The 23,246-nt window shown below is 45.8% G+C and overlaps 1 protein-coding gene across 14 annotated transcripts in view; it reads right to left on the bottom strand.

Annotated features, from left to right (window-relative positions):
• YIPF1 (Yip1 domain family member 1) overlaps positions 1–22,816 on the bottom strand; it is a 31,623-nt gene extending 8,807 nt beyond the window's left edge. For 2 of the 14 annotated variants that reach the window (XM_087445898.1, XM_087445901.1), the window contains exons 1-10: positions 22,718–22,809; positions 22,338–22,409; positions 21,886–21,965; positions 17,505–17,668; positions 13,826–13,906; positions 13,494–13,581; positions 10,256–10,372; positions 6,870–7,036; positions 6,301–6,510; positions 1,531–1,619 (exon numbers count right to left, since the gene is read on the bottom strand). In XM_087445898.1, the coding sequence (XP_087302024.1) occupies positions 1,539–1,619; positions 6,301–6,510; positions 6,870–7,036; positions 10,256–10,372; positions 13,494–13,581; positions 13,826–13,906; positions 17,505–17,668; positions 21,886–21,916 (939 nt within the window). In that variant the 5' untranslated portion in view covers positions 21,917–21,965; positions 22,338–22,409; positions 22,718–22,809 and the 3' untranslated portion in view covers positions 1,531–1,538. Of the gene's footprint in view, positions 1–1,530; positions 1,620–1,838; positions 3,221–6,300; positions 6,511–6,869; positions 7,037–10,255; positions 10,373–13,493; positions 13,582–13,825; positions 13,907–17,504; positions 17,669–20,627; positions 20,794–21,885; positions 21,966–22,337; positions 22,410–22,717 lie in introns of those variants that run through there. The other 12 variants (XM_087445903.1, XM_087445904.1, XR_015555735.1 and 9 more) reach the window with 11 other exon arrangements.
• Positions 22,817–23,246: the final 430 nt, after the last annotated feature.

The following is a 23,246-nucleotide window of genomic DNA, read 5'->3' as shown; positions in this document are numbered from 1 at the left end:
TAAAGGGATGAAGGGGGAAAGGCGGGCTGTGACATTTACAATACTTCCCTACTCATTCCACTGGGCAGGGTGACTATCTTACCAACAAGGCCACCGGAGGGGCCATTGTTTGGCCAATCACATTTTGTCAGCTCTCAGGGACTGCAACCTAAATTCCTCAACTAAGAGGGAAAATCTCCATTTGTTTTACAAAAAGGAAATAAAGGGTCAAGGTAAAGTCAGTGAGAACCACCAAGTTTCAACACAAATTACTGACCCACTCTCAGAGGGGAGGAGCTTTGGTTCTATTACTGAGCACCTTAACCACGGGCCAGGAACTTTTATAAGAGGATCTCTAATCTTCACTACAATCTTACAGTATAGGCTGTATCATCCTTAGTTCATAGTTAAGTTAGCTGAGGCTGAGAGAGAGTAAGCCCTTGCCCTAGGCACACTGCTAGTACACGGCAGGGCCAGGATTTAATTTTAATTCTATTTGACTCTAAAGGCCCTGGTCTTTGCACCACACCCTGTTGCTCTGGGAGACAGCAGCATGGGCAGAAAGGTCCGAGTCAAAGTTCTTGGCCCACAGGGAGATCATGTGCAGAGTGTGGCTTCATTCATTCATTCCACAAATATTTACTGAGCACCCACTGTATACCAGGTCATGTGGTGGGCAATGAAGATGCAGAGTAACACCCATTCCTTGTTCAAATGGAGCTGAGTCTAATGGGGGGACACACCAGTACACAGAGGACTAATGAATGAATAAACAAGTGAACGAATGGACAGGCAGATGGACACACAGACAGTGAACGATTAGTGTTTCAAGCACCATTAGAGTGATGTATAATACAAGGTGTAATGGGATGACAAGGTAAGTGATGACTGTTGGAAAGGAAGGAACATTCAGACAACTGGAACAGCAAGTGCAAAGGCGTGACGTGTTTCAGCAACGGCAAGACGTTCAGCACGGCTGCAGCCTTGACATACTGTGGAGGTGTAACAGGGAGGAATGGAACAAGCCATGGAGGAACCAGGTCTTTTTCCTGTACTCTGACCCAGTGAACTAACCACTGACATTGGACTCATCCAAGAGGCCCTGGGAACAAACCAGGCATGAGAATTTGTAAGCTTTGGAGAACCCCATGAATAATTCAAGAGAGGTCACACTCAGGGGTCTGAGGCCAGCCTGAGAAGTCACAGAGACACTGGAGAAAACCACCAGGACTGTAATCAAATGGAACAAACCCATATTGTGTTGCTGGGAAGGGGACAGGGAGTAGAGGAGAGGGGATGTTGGGACCACAAGGTAGGACCTCCTCTTACAGAAGAGTCTAAGAGCTCATGTTGCCCAGATCTCTAAAGCCAGATCAGGTGGATTTCACAACTGAAGCCTTCAACAAGAGGGAAACACAAACACAGACACACGTGCACACACACTCCACTAAACTGTGCAGACAGAACAAAGGGTCTGGCCCTCTCTGCTCTTGATGCACCTGCCCACTTCACTGTACCACACATCAAGAAGATAAAAGTATCATTTCTTACTTTCCTTTTTAGCTGGACTTGGCTGTTTGGTTTGGAGCAACTGTGGTTGTTGGGAGATGGTCCATCTCTGGTGCATCAAAAAAGTAGGCCTGCAGGAAAACGAGACCCATGAGGGGAGTTAAAAAAACAGTGGTCCAGGGAGTGTCCTAGACTCCACGCTAATAGTCCTTCTGGGCCCTCGTGGCCCCTACGTGTCCCCTACCACACTGGTCATCACTCTGAACTACGACTATCTCTGTTTCTGTCCGTCTCACTTACTCGGCTGTGAATGCCTTGTTAAATTTCGCTGCTATTCATTGAGTACTTACTACATATGACTTACTCTTCATAACAACCCTGTGAGGTCATTACTATTATCCTCATTTGACAGATGAAGACCCTGAGGCTCAGAGAGGCTGTCGTTGGACCAGGTCACATGGCTAACGGGTGGCGGAGCAGGACGCAGAGCCAGGTCTTGCTGAGTCCACAGCTCAAGCTCCTGATCACCACACTCGACGGACTCTCCCCAAAGAGCGCATCCTCCTCGTCTCCATGTCACAGCGCTTGCACAGGGCCTGGCACGCCACGTAAACAATCAGGACTTACTGAACACAATCAAGACAGAGTGCTGCTGAACCAGCTGGCTCCCTGTAAAGACCTGTAAGAGAAAGTGCTAGGCAGGCCTTATCTCATAATTCTTCACCTTGGAAATGAAAGGTTTGATAAGCGCTTCCTCTCACCATCTACAATTTAACTGTCAAAAATCAGAAGGAGGTGGAAGAGGGAAAACACCAAGGAGGATCTTCCCGCTTGTTTCGAGGTCTGAGAATCCTAACTTCAACCCAGGAAAATACCAGTCTCACTAGCCTTGAACGCTGGTTGCTCAAAGGAAAGGTGAGTCCATTAATAAGTCAAGACGACTGCTCACTCATGACTCCCCCTGGAGTCACGGCATCAGGAAGGTAAAAAGAAGGGCCGGCCCTGTGGCGCAGCGGTTAAGTTCACGTGCTCTGCTTTGGCAGCCTGGGGTTCGCAGGTTCGGATCCCGGGCGCGGACCTATGCACCGCTTATCAAGCCATGCTGTGGCAGGTGTCCTACACATAAAGTAGAGGAAGATGGGCACAGATGTTAGACCACGACCAATCTTCCTCAGCAAAAAGAGGAGGATTGGCAACAGATGTTAGCTCAGGGCTAATCCTCCTCACAAAAAAAAAAAAAAAGAAGAAGAAGAAGATAAAAAGCCACAAAGTCAAGAACCATTTCACCAGCTCTGCTCTCTATCAGCCAGGAGTGGGGCACCAACACGACACACTAGAGCTACCCCAACATCCTCCCAGTCCATGGTAACTCGTCAACAGGCCCTCTCAGAGAGTTTCCAGCTGCAGACTCCCTCTAGCTGGTCACGTTCTCAGAGCAACTCGATTAGTTTTAAAAGCCTTCCTCTCCAGGGCCCCTTCCAGCAGCTGTTTTCTGAGGCAGGGAAAGAACAGTCCCTAACTTACAGTGGGGACAGGGTCCCCTCCAGTTATCTCGCAGGTGCACTGAGCCACGAAGCCCCTAGGATGCAGGAACAACGCCTTTCTGCCAGGCTACTGGAGGAACCCTCATCAGATGGAATGAGCCAGAGGCCCAGGTTCTACACCTGGCTCTCCTAGTAACTGCACTGTGACTTGGACAAGTCGTCTACCCCTGTGTGGGCCTCAGTATTATCTGTAAAACAAAAAGATTGGAAAAACTCTAAGGCTGAGTTATAATTCTATGATTCATTAATTCCACGAATACTTAATAATAATACAGTTATCACTGGGGAGTGCCCACTGTGTGCTAGGCACGTATCTGATGGTTAACCTACTTGATAACCCTGTAAGAGGCTATTTTATCCCCATTTTAAAGGTGAGCAAGCTGAGGCTCAAAGAGATATAAATTTTCCCAAGGCCACACAACTATGTGTCTGGCTCCAAAGTCTATGTTCTTCTGTTCTCCAAGGCAGCCTGCAACTCGGCACTACTCTATGCCCAGCCCAGATCTAGCACTGTGGGGCCTCAGGATCAATCAGCAGGCTGTCTAGGAGTAGAGGCAGGAGTGTCACCTGGCAGAAAGTTAGGGCATAGGTCCCTCTGCTGTCAGCAGTGACCACCTCAAACACAGGCTTGTACATCTTCAAACACACCAGCCGAGGACGCAACCTCTGGTGTGTGTGTTCCCGTGCCAACTTAGAGATCAGGTACAGGGGTGAGTGCTGAGGGCCCTCAGCAGGTGTAGGGCTGTCATATGCTTCGCTGCACTAAGGCAAAAACACCCACCTGTGTTCCCCAGGGGAGAGTGAGGCAGCCAGGCTGTCTGGTTCAGCCAGTGCCCCTCAGCTCAACTAACTCCCCTGCTAATTCCTCTCCCTGCCCTTCCAATAATAGTAATGTCTTCCGTTTGTACAGCGTGTCATATTTTTCATGTTGCACATATCAGTCAATCCTTACAACAGTAAAGATGTCACTACAGCTCCTTTTTCTAAGTGAGAAGGTGGGGATCCAGAGAGGGGAAATAACTAAAGCAGGGAGTGACGGAGCTGGGACTAGACCCCGCCTCCTAGCCCCTGCTTCCGCCATCCTGCAGGGCACGTCTCCTCCAGAAGGCAAAGGAGGAGGCGACCTCCAGCGTGGAGAACAAAACCCCAGGCCCAGCGGGCCCCTGGCTCAACCCCAATCATGGAATGGTCCCCTTCCTCGAGGAGGAGAAAACTGCGCCTCCCCTCCAAGAAGAGGTCCTACACCGGCAATGACCCCCCTGCTCCACCGTCCACTCTGCCCTGCTCCTCTGAGGCCCTGAGAACTGAACGGGGTAGTACCTTTTCTCCTGCCTCCTTCTCTCCTCCAACTTCTCAACCAGGCATATAGCGGGCGAGAAGTTCAGGAGACAGATGTGAGAACGCCAGCGAGGGGCAGCACTGAAAGGGCGCTGTCCTTAGAGTCCTGTGACCGCGGACCCCTCTTCCTGGGGCACTCGGGGAGAATAAGCAGCAGAGTGGCCCTGGCAGCTTCTGAGGACACAAGCCTCTTTTAGTCACTTCTTTACATCTGAAACACCCTTCACAGTATAAGAAGGGCCTTCACAGCCATCTCATTGAGTCTCATAAAAGCCCACGAAAACATGAATCTCCCTGACTGATGAAGAAACCAAGGCTCTGAGAGTTAAGGACCTGCCTGGGCTCACAGTGCTGGGCGGCCCCCAGGCCAGTGTTCTTTCTACTCCATTATAATGCTCTCTTTCAGAAAGCTCCTGAGTAGCAAGGTGGGCAGGTAAATCCTAACTTCAGCGTCATTTACCCCAAAAGGGAGTAACAGGGAAAGGAGGTAAAAGATCCTGCCAGAGGTACCCAAGGAAATAGGTTCTAAATAATAATAGTAACAACAACAACAACACTCCCCTGCTCCATTGTCCCATGTGCCCTGCCCCCCTCTATTCTTTGGAGAACTGAACAAGGCAACGCCTTTTCTCCTGCCTCCTCCTCACCAACTCCTCAGCTAGGTATACAATGGGAACGAGACTCAGGGGAGGGACGGGAAGATGCCAGTGAGAGCGTTACAGTGAGTCACTTACAACGGAAACGACATTCTTCTCCAGCAGATGGGAGGGTCACAGAAGGGTCAGAGCAGCATTTCAAGGGATCAGCCCAGAGGTTCCAAGTGCCAGAAATTAATAGTGTTGCTCTGCCATGAGTCAAAGCAACAGTCCTCTGTCTCAAGAGTTTAAAGTTTAGGCACAAGTAAAGTGCATGTAAACCAGGTCTGTGTTTCAGAACCTGGCACTTTTTATGAGACTTGTTCAGTGATAAAGGATCGGGATCTTACTAATGTGCTTAACAAGAGCATGGTTGTCTACACAAAAATATTAAAGATCAAATAGGGTCAAGGAAATATTTACTCCCACAACTGCAAAACTTGACCACAGGTCTGGACATGTGCTATGTGGGCATCTTCCCATGGGTGTGTCCCTTTCTTCATCAGTGACCTTAACATTCTTAGACTCAGGGTTTTTTCTAAAACCTGTGCAGGCCTTGTTAAGGCCACGGACAGCAATTTTTGTGCATAATGTGTACAGAAGATATAAAACCATGTCTCCTTAGGATCAAAGGAAAGGCACCAAATTTACGGGCATTTATGGGACAAGTTCTATGTTAAGTGCTTTATATGTATTACTTTATTTTATCCTCAGAACAATCATATATGGCAGGAAATATTATACCCATGTTACCGATTAAGACACTCAGATTCAGAGAAGTTAGGTACCACGCCCAAGCTCACAGAGCCAGGGAGTGACAGAGCTTGTCTTCAATCTGGGCCTGTCTGACTCAAAAGCACATGCTCTCCCTAAAAAGACACCTCAACACATGAACTCAAAAACTGTTTTAAATATTCACCTCAAAAATAACTCCCTTTTCCTATATTTGACTTCATCCTCAAGCTTTCCACCTATGAAATTTTAAATTTCCAAACTCTTTCTAGGGATGTGCAGAAAACCAGCAAAGGCATCCAAAGGCAGAACTCCCCGCATCCCGCTCACCAACCTATTCACAGACACTCATCCGCCCCCACTGCCTCTGGTTAGACACCAAAATTCAAATTAACCAAATTTCAGAAATTAGGTAAAGCCAGAGATTACAATCAAATTCTCGTAACTTTACCACTTCGCATCTAGGAGAGTCTATTAAAAATGTTTATTTCATGAGGCCAGTTTTAAAAGAACCATTATGTCTAACAGTTTGAGGTCTCTTAGCATTTGCATCTAAAGCATACCAGAGGAACACAGGAATGAGACCATACCAAGCAGCCCACAGAAAGCAGCATGTGCAGCAACACAATTGTCACAATTGTGGCCAACGCGACGCGCCGGTTATCCTCACGAACAGCTGGCCAAAACGTCATTGCCAAGACAGAGCCTGAGACACCCAGGGCAATCACGACTAGAATCCAACGAACAGCTTTCTGGGGGATAATCCACAGTATCTGAAAGAAAAGGAGGGAGGGCAGGGTTTCTCTGGAGGCCTTTCAGGGAGGCCTTTGTTCATTCCAGGCACATACGTTTATAAAAGCCCTGAGCTAAGCAGCAGCTGGGCCCCCCCCCACCCTGGTTTCTGAGTACAGCCTGGAGAAACATGAACAGCATGCAGACTGAGGGGAATGCTCTCACAATGAAGGGCTCGAGAGCCAGGGAAGGCACGTGGCTCCTCAGCCCCGACTCCTACGGAACTTCTAAATCCAAAAGGTATTTTTCAGGCACACATCACTGTTAGGCTAGAAATAATGATGCTGGTTGAACTGTCACCCAAGAACAAGGCGTCGCTGAGAATAAGTATGGTACTTACTGCTGTGGGGATATAAATGAAGAGTGAATATCCGTAGACACACACAATCTCCAAAAATGAGTAGGAAACGATGTTCATAACTTTGCTGTTTCTCCACATGAGGAAACCCCAGAGTGCGAGAGGAACCAGCCAGGCATAGGCGTAGATGACTGTGGCTGCTATGGACACTGAGGGGGACAGGACACAAGTTTTCATCCCCACCATGCCTTTAAAGTACTATCAGAGCACTTTAGTACCTTACTGGACTTATCTCATAACATGCCTGTCTACTTGTCTGGACCACGGGGTCGTGTCTTGCTGACCTTGATGACCCCTGAGCCTGGCACGGTACCCGACACACAGTAGGCACTCTATAAATGTACTGAAGGGATGAACCACGAGCATCTGTGTTTGTGGCGATGACTAGTAGTCTCTCATATGGTTTTTACAATTTGTTTAATAACTACCAACTAGTATTATTAAACAACTGAATTATGCAACTGAAATACTTCAGAGGGCCACACCACCAGTGTTTAAATACACTGAGCATTTCAATCAAACAAAAGCCAACTATCCCCTTCAAGAATACGTCCTCTTTCCTAGTATAATGAGAGCTGACAGTGATTTCTTCAGCAAATTTATTACAATGCCCTGGGTACAGATTAACTTGCTCTGCATGCGATTTAGAGTTCCTTCTGTCTCTGAAATAGGGAGTTCAAGCTCATTGACGAGTTGCTTGAAAAATTGTCTAGTTTCACTTTCTTCTTTAAATAATTCTGTCTCTGCGGTGGAAACGCTATGTAGTGGCTCCTCAGAACAGCAGTGCTCAGTATATTACTGCAGCTCCCTGCTCCTCCTCCTCCAGCAGCAGCACGCCCTAGGGGATTCATTTTCCCTCTTCTGGAGTGGAGGATCATAAAGCGTGGCTAAGCCCATGGCACCAGCCCTTTCTACACGAAAACCAGCAGGTAATTCACTTAACGCTCTTGGCAAGAACAAAGGTACCCCTAGCAATTACAGTCAGACTCTGGTTAAGACATGTGATTGTCCAAAACATTTTTAGCTCCCAGAGCAGTTTTTTCATGTTGGGAACTCCTTCATCAAGCCAAATGTAATTCTGCTGACATATTGCCTTTTTCTTGGATAACCAAAGGAAAGGGAAGGGAATTACCACTATGGTTACAGCTACCCACTGGGTGTCCATTACATTGAGTGCTTTATTGAGAGGTAACATTGTGTAACAGTCGAGGGCACAGACTCTGCATGCAGACTGCACAGTCTCTGCTCCTAGCTCTGCCACTTAGAGCTAAGCAACCCTGGTTGGTGAGTTATTAACCTTCCTGTCTCAGTCTCCTCCTCCGTAAAGCAGGAATAATAATACTATACTACCTTATAAGATTATTAGGAGAATTAAAGGAGTAAAATCTGGTATACTTAGAACACCGATTAATAAATGCTCAATTAGGAATTAGCTTTTTATATTGCTAACTGATATGTAAATACATTATTTCATATAATCTATATCTTCATTTTAGAGATGAATAAACAGGATCAGAGAAGCTAAGAGGCAGAAGCAGGATTTGACCCTGGAAGTGAGACTTACACTCTTTACATAAAAATGGAAAAATGTCTATTGATACGGCCAATGGCTATTTTACTGGTACATACATCCCATGTATGTACTGCCTGATACTGGGATGCTCAGCCAAAGAGGATAAGAACAGATAAAGACCCTCCTGAGCTTACAGACCTTCAGGCAGGGTGATTCACTCCTTCTTCTCTGTCAGTATACTTATACATACCTCTCATACAGAAATTAACACCCACCATCTACAGCAATATTCATTTATCTGTCTTTCTTTACTTAACCATTGAGCTACTTGAAGGCAGGGTCAATATCTCATGGGTAACATTTATTGAGTTACACTCAAACCAAGGTCATTTGATAAATGGAGTTGGCAGTGAATCCAGGTCTGACTCCATGATGGACAAGGAAAGAAAAGAAGGGAAAATGGGCATGGCAGGTAGAGGGGAGGAAAAGAAGGAAGGATACATGGACCCACACACAGAGGAAAATCCTTATCTCTATAGACACACATTTACGTATATCTATAAATAGCAATAGTTGATCTTTACTGAACACTTTTTTATACAAGGCACTACTCTAACCTCTTTACATGTATCAACTCTTTATTCTTATGACAGCCCTATAATGTAGGTATTATTATTCCCATTTCACTGATAAGGAATCTGAAGCCAAGAGAGATGACATAACTTGCCCAACAAGGTAGGAGCCCGTGAGTGGTGGGGCTGGAACCTGCAGCCAGCGGCCTGTTCCAGGACCCACGCTCCTGTACAGTCTACGCACAGCCTCTCGACAGGAGAGCAGGCAGCCGGGGAGGGAGGGAAGGAGAGAACTCAGAAAGTGGCATAGGTCAATCTCCTACAAAGCCAAACTTTCTCATTTTGGGGTGGCTGTCATCTGCAAGTCCCTTTTCTTTTTTAGAAATAAAGTTTTAAAACAAGAATGTCATCCACAAGCCCATCACTAGGACACATTCATTTCTGCATTTTCCCTTCTAGGCCCTGACCATTTGCAGACCTCTCCTTAACAAAGTTGCTAACAGCACTGGCATAAGTTTGGATGATCGGTTTTCCACATTGCTGTAAGTGCTTCATAATTAGTGGCTACAGACCCAGCTAGTTGAGTTATTATGACTCGAATAACAATGCCCCTATTGTCTCCAACATTTGGATAACATGAATAATGTTACAATTGAGACTTTCATGCACACGGCTTTTTGCTTATTTTGTACATTTTTCTTTGGATAAATTCCAATTGCTATTTGGCCTCGCCTTACAGTTTTCCAAAAGATTATATGGATTCCCAATATTGTGCATGTACTTAACGCCACTGAATCGTACACTTAAAAATGGTTAAGGGGGCCAGCCTGGTGGCGCAAGTAGTTAAGTGCATGCACTCCGCTGCAGCAGCGCCAGGTTCACAGGTGCAGATCCCAGGCACGCACCAACGCACCACTTGTCAAGCCATGCTGTGGTGGCGTCCCATATAAAACAGAGGAAGATGGGCATGGATGTTAGCTCAGGGCCAGTCTTCCTCAGCCAAAAAAAAAAAGAAGAGGAGGATTGGCATCAGGTGTTAGCTCAGGGCTGATCTTCCTTACACACACACAAAAAAAAGGTTAAAAAATTACCACAATAAAAAAAAAGAATATGTGGATTTATATAGATGGGTGGTAAATTTCAAGACAGTAGGTACGTTCGAACCCTTGAATACAGAAAGCAGGGGCTGCAGCACCTAGAGACAGGGTGCTGAGAGCTCAATGGGTAAAAGGAACTCATGGTTACAAACTGACAGCATTCCAATGTACAAGCTACTCACCAACCTTTTCGGAATTCGGGCACATAATGGTATGTCTTCTGTCCCAGATGGATTAAGAAGTTGGAAAGGTTCCCACTAATCGCTATGGCAAAGACCAAAGTGGCACAGATCCAAAACGGGCCTGCAAAGGAAACCAGAAAATGAAGCACCATCCCTTAGACTCTTATAGCATAATTCCTTATCTCCCTTGCCCTATTCATGTAAGCAAGGGAAAATGAATTTCAGAGGTAATCAATACTCGTTTAGTGGAAATTTTCTTTTTTAAAAGGTCAAACATACAACTCAGTAATTAGCTGCCTTAAAGATGGGGGATTGGAATACAAAGGCCAAAACATATTCCATGATTAGGTGAATAAAGACACTGATTTGTTTATAGTTTGTTATATTGAAGGATCATCCAAAAAAATTCATGGATATTTTGTTAAACCTTCTCTATCAGGATACAGGAAGCAAAGGTTACTTCCTTTATCTAAGTGTGAAATGTTAATGCCAGAGAAAAATAACTTAAGTCAGACAGGTCCTTCTGCAGTCTAAATGGAACAGCAGGGCAAGCAGAACATTTTAGGAAAGAGTTAATTTAATCTATAATTCACCATGGGGGGTGGGAAGGGGGTGTGTGTATATTTAAGGTTTTCTTTTCTCTCCCTTTTTTTTTTGGCAAGGAAGATTAGCCCTGAGCTAACATCTGTTGCCAATCCTCCTCTTTTTGCTGAGGAAGATTGGCCCTGGGCCAACATCTGTGCCCATCTTCCTCTACTTTACATGTGGGACGCCACCACAGCATGGCTTGATAAGCAGTGAGTAGGTCCGTGCCCGTGATCCTAACCTGCGAACCCTGGGCCGCCAAATCAGAGCATGCAAACCTAACCACTAGGCCACCAGGCCGGCCCCTTCTTTATTTTTTTTAATGAGAAAGTAATACATGTACATAGTTCAGTGTTCAGAAGGTACAAAAGGAAATATAAAGAAAAGTAAACTTCCTTCTCTCTCCATTCTCTAGCTGTGCATTTCCCTCCTCAGGGCTCACCACTGTAACCAGTTCCTGGTGAATCCTGCCAGAGAGTTCTATACACATGAGCAGATGCGTATTTGTGAGTGTGTGCGCACGTTTTATACAAATGATAACACACATATATATTTTCACCTTAATATATCCTGGAGATTCTACCATAGCTATTCATAAAAATCAGCTTATTCTTTTTTAGTGATTATAAAATCCTCCACTGAGTGGATGAGTACACCATGCTTTGCAAATCCCTTTCATCATTTCACTTGATTTCATGAACACCATCCTTGTTTTTCCCCATCTAGAAAAAGTACTATTCAACAAATATAATTTTTAAATTGACAGATTTTAATAAATTTTATTAATTTCTTTTTGAATGTCACTAACATTTTGCAATACCTTTTGGGATAACTGCAGGCACCTTGACATACCACAAAATTAAGAAAATTATTGTGTTGGGGGAGATGGCTCACAGAAATGGGTTAGCACTTTTCAAAGCCAAGCTGGTTCCTGAAGGTGGGGAAGGAAGCACAAGCACTCGACCGGGATGCTCCAGAGAGTCACCAACATCGGCTTTCCACACACGGCTGTTGACCCACCAGCCTGCAAGCTCCCTCCTACAGCCAAGGACTATGCCTTGTTCACTGTATTATTCTGAGTGCCTAGCATACAAAAGATATAACAAACAAACAAACAAAAAAGACAAAAAAAAAAATCCTACAACCAAAAACCATAAAACATCCCCCAAAGCTTTGTTGAACAAATGAACAAGACTGCCCATGTGTCGCCAACGGGCTGAGACCATCCAAGCATACGACCACAAGTGGCCAAAATATTATAGTAGCTATAACTAGAAAGCAGAGACTACCATATCCTATTGGCCGTTGTTTACTAAGAACCCACTGTCCTCTAGGCCCCGGGCTAGGTGCTGGGGACACGATGATGCGCATGACACAGTTGCTGCCTCTGGCGCACGCAGGCACACGGGAAGCTGGGGTGCCAGAGACACACAACCACCTACTCATCCCAGGGCCTGCCACGCTGCTTCACGGTGCCTTCTCTCTTCCTCTTCCTGCCAAATTCCCACTCTTATTACGGGGTGGGGTGGGAGGGAGCCTTAATTTAGTTTGTATTACACATTTTTATATTATGAAATATTTCTCACACACAGAAAAGCACAAAGAATGATAAAACAAACACTGGTGTACTCATCATGCCACTTTTTCAAATCTTTCTAATGGTGTCATACCATTCGTATCCTTTTACAACATGCATTTTTTCATTTACCATTGTTCTGAGATTTATCCATGTTGATGCTTATAGATCTCATTCATTTTTAAAACTACAGAATTCCATGGATGAATACACGACAATTTACTTATGCATTTTCCTGTGACGAACACTTTGGTCGTTTCTAAATATTTGCTATGACAAGCAATGCTGCTGCAGTAAACAACATTCTTCTCTAAGTCTCTTTTATGTATGTCAGTTTCTCTAAGAATGTATGTCTAGGAGTGGACCCACTAAGTTGCAGGGTATAAGCATCTTCCAACTGCTCCAATCGTGTACCAGTTACACACCCACCAGATACATAAAAGTTCCCACTGCTCCACATTCCTGACAACACTTTATCACTGTTTATGAAAAGCTGACTTGGAGTATGTCACTGCTCTGCTCAAACCCTCTAATGGCGTCTCACTCAAGCAAAAGCTGCTGTTGTTGGAGCCCTTTCCTTCAGGACCTCTGACCTTCTCTCAGATAGCAGGGAGGTCGGGGATGATAGTCATGTCATGCCCTGGCCCACCCCTCTTACAGACTTCCAGTGATGCTCACTGAATCCTGAGGAATGCCAGCCCGTCTGCGGGCAGAGCTGGAGCTCAGCACATCAATGAATAAGTGTGAGAGTACCTTTTCCACGCTCACCCACACCGCCAAATCCTCTAAAATTAAAGTCAACAATTTCCTCTTAGACAAAGTGACTTAATTTGTTTCAAGTCCATAATGTCCTCTGAAGACTTTCAAAGGACATACTATTACCTGTAATCATGGCATTAATATAATGTATAATTGCATTTTCTCCAAAATTCTTTGCAAAGCTTGCTACCAAAGCTCAGAAGAGTGAAACAGAACATGGCATGCCCTGCGAACTGTGCACTTCTCTAACCCTGCAGGCAACCCGCACACTCACTGAGTTCAGCTGTTCCAAAGCAAAGAATCAAAACGGCACCACACCTACCATAGAGGTCCGGATTGCTGCGGACGTACAACCTCACGAAGTTCTTCCCTGGTATTGGCAAAAGGGACCCTTTGATTCTGTCAAAGACCTGGAAAACAGCAGAGTAGTCAGTCTACTGATGACTTCTTCTTAAAGTTTAATAAATTCAACTACTGGAAATTGAAACTCAGTTATTAGAGCTTTTATGATAATGGTATTTTCAAATGTTAAAACTCTTTAGTTTTGAAGACCATATCCAGTACACAAAGTCTTTCACATTATTTGATTGTTTAACCACAAAAGAAACAAGTCTCCGTTACATATAAAATGGAAAGTGAAACTGGTTTACAAACCTGATAAGTGTCTACATCAAAGAATGTCTGATAGTATTCAAATGTCCAGAAGGGGGAGCTTTTCTTCTGTCCAGCAAGTAACTGTCAGAGGTAAAATAAAACATAATGAACACAGAAGTAACATCCTTATTCCAGCTACACAGACAGAGGAGGAGCTGCTCTAATGGAAAATCAAGATGTAGGAAAGACCAAGCTCTTTTGCATCATCCACTTTGCAATAGCCACGCCCAACTCTCAGCCTGATATTAAACAAGCCTCAGTTTTGAAGTCACATCGAAAGGTTTCAAATCCCGGTCCCTCCACTAGAGGGCTGCTTCATCAAATCACTAGATTCTTCTGAGTCTGCCTTCTCTTATCTAAAAAGTACAGCTAACAAGATTTACCTCATAGGATTACAGGATTAGATTAATTATATATCATATGTATTATGTATAATAACATATATATGCATATAAATACACACACAGAAACATACATACAGAAGGCAGTCAATGTAATTATCTTTTCCTTCCCCACCCCTGCAAGGTCCTTACTACTATCACCACCTGAATGCTCAAAATCTGATATACTGATTCACTCTAAAGTACTAAAAATTTAAAATATACTGCTCTGACAAAAAACCAAAATTCCAATTTAGAAGAGGCACATGAGGAGGGCCACAGCTCTCCCAACAGCAGAGCTATTTGACAGCAGAGCGCAGGCCCCGTGCCAGGAACCGTAACTGCCGTCTTCAGATATCTGAAGGAGAGTCACACAGCAAAGGTACAGACGGACTGCGAGGAGCTCTGCAGGACAAAGGAAGGTGCTGTGGGCAGATAATTTTGTTCACCATAAAGGAGACATTTTTCACAATTAAAGCTGTCCAACAGTGGCGGTGGCTGTTTTACATGGTAATGAACAGCCAGCTCCCGGAGGTATTCAAGTGTCATCTTTCTGACATTCCATGGACAGCATTAACATCTTGAGAGGGAAGCTGAAATAGAGGAAACTGAAGACTCTTTCCAACTCCAATATTACAAGGCATTGAACCCCAGAGACCCATGTTCCATAAGCTAGGCCAAGGAATTCTGTCACTATCACAGAATATCGGTAACCTCTTCCCAATTCCCAGATGCAATTAAGATAAGGGATACAGTGTTTTCAATTTTAATATTTTTCTCTCCATATATTTCTTCTTAAACTTTTGATGTCTGCTGTTGCTCAGCGTGATGGTTAATTTTATGTGTCAACTTGTTGGAGCCACAGTGCCCAGATATTTGGTCAAGCGTTATTCTGGAGGTTTCTGGGAGGGTGTTTTTGTTTGGATGAGCTTTACATTTAAATTGGTGGACTTTTTGAGTAGAGCAGATTGCCCTCCATAATGTGGGTGGGCCATGGCCAATCAGGTGAAGGCCTGAAGAGAACAAAAGGCCAACCTCCCTGAGTAAGATGGACTTCTCCAGCAGACTGCCTTCAGCTTCATCTGCCACATCAGCTCTTCCTGGTTCTACAACAGAATGCCTTTGGACTCAAACTCCAACTCTTTTCTGAGTCTCCAGCCTGCCAGCCTCCTCCATCAGATTTTGGACTCGCCAAGCATCCACAATTCCATGAACCAATTTTTTAAAACAAACCTCTTCCTCTCTATGTACACATCCTATTGTTCTATTTCTCTGGAGAACTCTGACTAATTAATACACTCAGCTTTATTAAAAATCACTCCTGTGTCCTGAGGGTCCCAACATGTTTAATAAGCACTTAAACTAACTCTAGCAGAGAGGGGAGCACAGGCTCTAGACTCAGACGGCCTCCGTTCAAAGCTCCATCTGCTCCCCACCAGCTGTGCGTCCTGGGGCAGATTAGTTGAACTCTATGCCTCAGGTTTCCCATTTGTAAAGTCAGGATAACAATAGTTCCTCACGTGTAGGGTCGTTCTGAGGATGGAATGAGATGATCCAAGTAAGGAACTTTAAATAGTGTCTGGCAGGTATTAAACACTGAACAAATATCAGCTATTGTGATGATAATGATGACAACAGTCAACATACTAGTTTCTTATATTTCAGATGAGGAAATGCAGGCTTAGGGAAGTTACAGCACCCTACCCAAGACTACATAGCTATTACTACTGGCCAGAGCAGGACTCAAACTCAGGCTCCTAAGTCTGAGCTCTTGCCACAATATCTAGTACAATGGTATTTAATTTAGCATAAACTCTGGTACCTATTTTGATATTTCATGGAGTTCAAAAAAGAGCCCCTGGCACCCAAGAACTCCACCCCCCTTTTTTTTTTTTTGTGAGGAAGATCGGCCCTGAGCTAACATCTGCCAATCCTCCTCTTTTTTTTTTGCTGAGGAAGACTGGCCCTGGGCTAACATCCATGCCCACCTTCCTCCACTTTATATGGGACGCGGCCACAGCATGGCTTGACAAGCGGTGCATCGGTGCGCACACGGGATGCGCGCCAGGGATCTGAACCGGCGAACCCCGGGCCGCCGCAGCAGAGCATGTGCACTTAACCACTTGCGCCACTGGGCGGGCCCCAAGAACTCCACTCTTAATAAGGCTGTGATCACACTGCTACAAACTGGGTACTCGTCTAGTGCATTACAGTCATGATTCCACTTATAAAATATTACTAGAAATATCATTTTTCTGGAAAACACCAATGGTGTACATGGAAATAAATCTCTGTGATCAAAAATAGCTCTGATATTCACCATCCAATCAGATGCAGAAACCTAGAAGTCTCCCCAGATTCCTCCCTCTCTCCCTCACCCCTTTTCCATCAAGTCCTACTGAGCCCATCCTCCACCATCTATGCCAGGCTTCATCACTTCTAGCCTGGGCCACTTCAACAGTCCCCTACCTGGTCTTCTGGCATCCAGTCCAGCTCCCTCCAACTTAAACTCCACACGGCCACCGTATTTTATTTATTTTTTTAAAGATTTTATTTATTTATTTTTTCCCCCCAAAGCCCCAGTAGATAGTTGTATGTCACAGCTGCACATCCTTCTAGTTGCTGTATGTGGGACTCGGCCCCAGGATGGACGGAGAAGTGGTGCCTCGGTGCGCGCCCGGGATCCGAACCCGGGCCACCAGCATCGGAGCGCGCGCACTTAACCACCAAGCCATGGGGCCGGCCCGACCGTATTTTAAATATCTTTAAACATATCTGGCCATACTGTTTAAAATCTTTCAATACCTCCCAATAGATTTCGGAATACAATTCACATTCACTGGGTTGAGTCCTGGCCTATCTGTGTAGCCTCAGTCCTGTCTTCACCTCGATTTTGCTCCCCGTGTACATGAAGATGGGAGGTGTGCTGTCGGTGCCATGTTCTTTCACGCCTCTGTGACTCTGCTGAAACTGTTCCCTTTGCCTCGATCACCCTTCCCCGCCTTCTTCCTGTGGTTATCTCCTATTCTTTCATCAAGACTCAGCTGAAGTGTCACGACCTCCAGGAAGCCTTCTGTAAGCCCCTTCTCTCTGCTCCCACAGCCAGAACTCCCCTCCACCCGCGTGCTTCCCATGGGCAACAATGGTCTGTTCACCTGTTTCTCCCCCAAGGCACGTGTGATTTACCTTCGTGTTGCCACTGCTTGGCACTCTACCTGGCACACAGGAGACAATGAATAAATGCATAAACAAGTTTTTTAAAAATTAAAAGAAAAAAAATTTCAAAGACAAGTTCAAACCTCAGTTTTGTCAGAGTCATCGTTTCCCAGTAACTCATCATCCTCTTCTCTCCCTGAGCCTCTTGGGGGTCCTGGCTGATGTTTTGGGGTTTCACCAGGATCCTCGATGCTGACCGTGGTGGCATCTGGGTTTGCTGCTAGAGAAGCGGCTACATCACCAAATTCTGAAACCAGTTAGAGCACAAGGGCCTCAGAGACCTTACCCACCCTGGGAATTCCATCTCTTTAGTTTAAAGACAAGCTGTTCTAACCTCAGCTTTCCTATAGACCGTAATACAAATGGCAGAAGGCTCTGAAAAACATCTCATCCAGAAATCAAGCTGACGTAGAAAAATGTTTATGAAGACAGCAAGATTTGAAGTTGGACCTGGATTTTAGTCCTAGCTCAGCTATTTACTAACAATAGGAGTCTGAATAAGCAACTTAATCTCTATAAGCCTCAGTGTTCTCATCTATACAATGGGGAGAACAATATTTAAAGAATTTGGGGAAAGGTAAGACTATCACCTAAGTAAAGTCCTTAGCAGAGTGCCTGGCCCGTTGTAAGTAACCAAACTTCTCGTCTTTGATTCAAGTTCAAAAAATTTTAATGGAAGTTATTTTTTCCAATAAGTTCTATGTAATCACTACAGAAAATATGGGGACTTAAACGAAAGTAGAAACCATAGAAAAAAAGTCACTCTTGGTCCCACCACATAAAGGCAAACACCATTAACTTTGGGTATATTTCCTTTTCTCTATGTAGTAAGATTCATGCCAATGAGGATCATTCACTCATTCAACAAATATTTACTCCGTGCCTATAATATGCCATTGAGATTCGGCGCTCTCACTGCTGCAGCCCGGGGTTCATTTCCCAGTCAGGAACCACACCACGCATCTGTCAGCTGTCATACTGTGGCAGCTGCACGTTGCTCTGATGCTGAAAGCTCTGCCACCAGTATTTCAAATACCAGCAGGGTCACCCATGGTGAAGAGGTTTCAGCAGAGCTTCCAGACTAAGCCAGACTAGGAAGAAGGACCTGGCCACCCACTGCCAAAAAATTGGCCACAAAAACCCTACGCATAGCAGTGGAGCATTGACTGATATAGTGCTGGAAGGTGAGAGGATGGCGCAAAAAGACCAGGCAGCGTTCCACTCTGCCGTGCACAGGGGCGCCAGGAGTTGAAATCAACTCGAGGGCACTAACAACAACAAAAATAACAGGCCAAGTACTGATTTCGGATCTGATAATACTATGAAAACAATTTTGTATCTTGCTTTGTCTACCGGGGATTATATAAAAGTATATAAAATATAAAAACGATTTTTTCATATTATATCAGTCCTTACAATGATCATTTATGTGGCTACACAATATTCCATCAGCTGGGAGGTGGAGAGAGCAGGAGAGAGACACCATAAGTTAACACAATTATCCCACTGTTAGTGGATGTTTGGGATGTTTCCAACTTTTCATTAGTACAAATAACACAGTGAAGAGTGCCCATCTAGACAAAGCCTTCTGGGTTACAGCCCTAGGGTGAACACCTTTCAGTGCGACCGCCAGGTCAAAGGGTGCAGACCATTTTCAAGGCCCTTGAGCCATACTGTAACTGCTTTCCAAAAGAACCTCACTGTTCAGGTCCGCCAGCAATGACTGAGGCCTCCTGTCTCTGGGCATCCTAACAAACTCTATTTAGCTGCTCTTGAATAAAACTCAGGGCAGCTTGGGAATTTGGCAGGACTGAGGAGGATACCAGCAGGGCGCCACGATAACACTGCCAGTGTGGCACAAATCCTACGCCTGGCAGTGGGATGGGCTCTTGGATAACTGAGCCCACCTTACAGCCTTTCAGCTCTGCAAACAGTTTTGTGGAGAAAACTAAAGTAACTACAATTAATTAGGTGGCTGACAGGTAACAATTACTCAAGCTTCAGTCTCCAGTGTCCTGGCTGTTAAAGCAGCGTGGCCTCTGGAGGGAGACGGTCCTTTGTTTAGGTTGAGACTAATGCTCCACGACCTTGGGCAAATTACACCGTATCTCTGAGTCTCTGCTTCTTCAGCTACAAAAAGGTAGATAATACCTACCTTACAGAGAGATTTTGAGGACGATATGCGATAACAATAAATATTGTTATAGCTATCCTTTGACTTGACAGGGCACTGACACTTAAAAAGATGGTCACAACTTTGCCTGAGGGAATCAGACCAAGGAAGATATACTTAAGTCTCATATTTCAAAAGCAGTAGTTTACCAGGGGGAGGGCATGCCAGGAGGAACAGAGAGTGTCACTTCAGAGGCACAAAGGCCAAAGAGATTCAAGGGAGGATGATAACCATCCAGTTGATGGGACTGGGAAAGCCTTCTTGGAGAAGCTGCCGTATGAGAAGGATGGCATCTCATGCAAAGGGAATGGGATGAATAAGACCCAGAAGACGGAAAACGTGTCCCGTGTTTGAGCAACAGCAGACAGCGCAGATAGGAATGTAGGACGTGTGTACCTCTCACAGGACGACTATTCCCACAGTGTGTGCTGTATTAGTCATTCTTGTCCATCTCAGCTCCTTGAGGGCAAGACTGGTGGGTTTCTTGTTCCTGCTACCATCATTATCTGCTTCTACAACCTGGCACATCCTATGCTACGTTTTGCCGCTGTTCCTTTCCTGACACAGTGTCTTCACCTGAAGGGTCCTGATCTCCACTTTCTCATCTAACACTACCACTCTTCCTTGGGGAAGCTTTCCATGACCCCCACAGTGTCCTGTGTTCTTTTCTAAAGAGCCAAGTCCTTAACATGGTTTATAAAAAAGTCCTGTGTGATCTGGCTCCTGCCTCCTCTCAAATGTCACCTTGTGGTTTGATGTCACCTGCTTCCCTCACCATCTGCACTCTGGTATACTGGCCTTCTTTCAATTCCTTGGGGAAAAAATCAAACTTCCTCCCTCCTCAGGTACTTTGCATGGGCTGTTCTCTATGCTTGAACTTTCTCGCACTGTTCTCAGGTAGGATGGCCAAGGAAGGCCTCTCTAATGAAGTGAGATCTGAACTGAGCGAGGGAACAAGCCATGTGGCTATCTGGAGTAAGACTGTCCCAAAGAGAAAGATGGCACAAAAGCCCCAATCCGTGACTGTACTTACTGTCTAGAAGGAACATGACCGTGTGGGTAGGGCAGACAGGAAAAGGGCAAGAGTAGCGGGAGACGAAATCAGAGGCAGTGGAGGCTGGATCACGTAGGGCCTCCTCAGCACAGAATGACGTGATCTGACTTAGTTTTAAAGGACTCCTCTGGCTGCAGAAGACCGACTGTAGGGGGTAAAGGAGGAAGCAGAAGACCAGACGGAAGGTGAGGGCATTAATCCAGACAAGAGGTGACGGTGACTGAGCACGGCGGGGTGTGGGAGAGGTGGTGAGAAGTGGGTCAGACGCTGGACGGATTGTGAAGATGCAGCTGACGGTATTTGCTGATGAAATAGATTTCTCTTGAAACATCATTTCTCCTCCTCAGATCGTAGTGAGAGAGCAAGGTTGTGAATGTGAGCTGCCTGGCTTCAAACTCTGCTTTACCACTTACTAACTATGTGACCTTCAGGCAAATTACTTAATTTTTCTGTGCCTTAATTTTTCTGAGTTTCCTCACTGGTAAAATAGGGAGAATAAAATAACTGTTTCATAAAGATGACATAAGGATCAAACGAGTTAACATTTGTAAAGCCCTTAGAACAATGCCTGCCACATAGTAAGCGCTACGCAAGTGTTTACAAGACAAGGAGGCATTCGTCAGGCTCTGGGTCACGAGTTGTAAACTTTTCCTCCAGCACTTTCAGAGTTTGTAGGCATATGTTTAAATAATCACTTAACAAATGAATGTCCCCCTCACTAGACTGACAGCTTCATAAGGGAAGAACCTGCCTGTTTCTTCACTCTTCCATCCCTGATAACTAGATAACCGCCTGTTTCATGGGCACACTCAAGAGATGCTTATCGATTCAACGAAGGGATGATCCGATCACATTTCATCACAGTTATTTTTTTACACTTTCATCTACTCCAGCAGTATAGAAACTTCTCCTTTATCTTTTCTCTTCTCTATCTCGTACGGTTCTACGTACAAAGTAGGTGCTCAATAAATGTCTGTTGAACTAAAGCAGAAATTCCATATATTTTTTCTGTAATCACTGTACTAAATTTACGACGTTACCAATCTGAAGAGCTATTGGGCAGAAAAGAACAGCTGGTGTGGACAAACAAGAAAACCTGGGTGTGGTCAACATTCCTTTACCAAGATGTTTGAAATAATCTTCTTTAATGGATGTCCCAGTAGAGCAACGGAAATCTGTTGCTGTGCCTGTACAAATACTGATCATAGGGACAAGGGTGGGCACCCAGCTGATGTACCTTCAAACTGCAGGTCGTCCACAGCTGCCATCCAGCCAGCGGGCCTTCTCCCAGTTACTACGAAGGAAATTTGCAGAGATCTGAAAGGGAAAAATAAAAAAACTTAATAGGACACCAGAATAAAATATCTGCTAACACATCTTATTTCAGCTTTAGAAATGGGACTGCTGTCCCTTGCCTCCTGTTTCAGTGGGATTTGCTAGGTTTATGTAAAGATAACCATTTAGCATCAGATATTATTAAAACTGGTATACAAAGAAACTAATTGGGGAGGGTCCAAAAGTTCCATCCAATTTCACCCATCATGTGTTTAGGGACCAGGTGCTGCCTGGAGATGGAGGGATGAGGAAGGCGGGCTGGGGTTTGAGAGAGGAGGCTGTGAGGGCAGTGAAGAGCAAAGGCAGTCCAGCCCAGCCAGCGGTTACGGGCACAGGCTCTGGGGTCAGACAGACCTGGGTTTGATTACCGATTCTGCTGCTTCTCGTTGTGAGACTGTGGGCTTCTCGGGGCCTCAGTTTCCTCATCTGTAAAACGGGTTCATAATGGCACCTACGCACACGGTGTTGGGGGCCATTAAATGAGACGGGGAGTGTAAGGTGCTTAGTGCACAGCCAAGCAATTAGTAGGCGCTGGGGTGATGGCGACCCCGCAACCCGGGGCACCCTGAGCCCAAAAAGGTCTGGGGAAGAGCCGCCCAGGCAGCACAGGCAGTGCTGTAGGGGAGGAGCTGGGCAGTGTTCCAGCGGGAGGAGCTGGGCCGCCGCGGCCCGGGCGGGCAGGAGGTCCCAGGCCCTCTAGTCCCGGGCCAGCCCCGCAGACCCGGCCGCCTCACCTCGGAGGGCTCGGCGTCCAACCGGCCCGGGAAGGCTCGGGCCTCAGGTGCTACGCGCAGGTTCCGGTCCTGCCGAGGCGCCGGAAGCCGGAGATCCGGGGGCGGGAGCCCCCCTCCCCCGCCTCCTCCGGGCAGAGCCCCGCCTCCTTAAAGAGACAGCCGCGCCGGGAGACGAAGCTTCCGGAGACCTCAGCGGGCGGCGGCCTCCGGAGACCTCAGCGGGCGGCGGCCTCCAGAGCCCGCTCCCTCCGCCGCCCCTCCCGAGGGCGGGGCTCGGGCTCTTAAAGGGACAGGCGCAGCCCGGCGGAGAGGCCCGGGGCTGAGAGGGTCCCTCTCCGCTCGCCTCCACCGAGGGCGGGGCGGGGGGTGGGGAGCGCAGAGAATTCTCAAGAGTGCGGGGTTTTCTTTCTGTTTGTTTATACCTCTTTTCTTATTGAAATATAAAATAGTGTAACAAAGGATGATTGTCAAAAGAAAAAAGTCATCAATCCCCCGCGTTCCTTTTGGCCATAAAAATTTAATTAACCGG

The sequence above is a fragment of the Ceratotherium simum genome, chromosome 22 (genome assembly GCF_057802395.1).
Source record: "Ceratotherium simum simum isolate JZ-2026a chromosome 22, ASM5780239v1, whole genome shotgun sequence".
In the NCBI taxonomy this organism is placed as follows: Eukaryota; Metazoa; Chordata; class Mammalia; order Perissodactyla; family Rhinocerotidae; genus Ceratotherium; species Ceratotherium simum.
The sequence above is the reverse complement of the archived record's forward strand: the minus strand, read 5'-3'. Positions and strand labels throughout refer to the sequence as shown.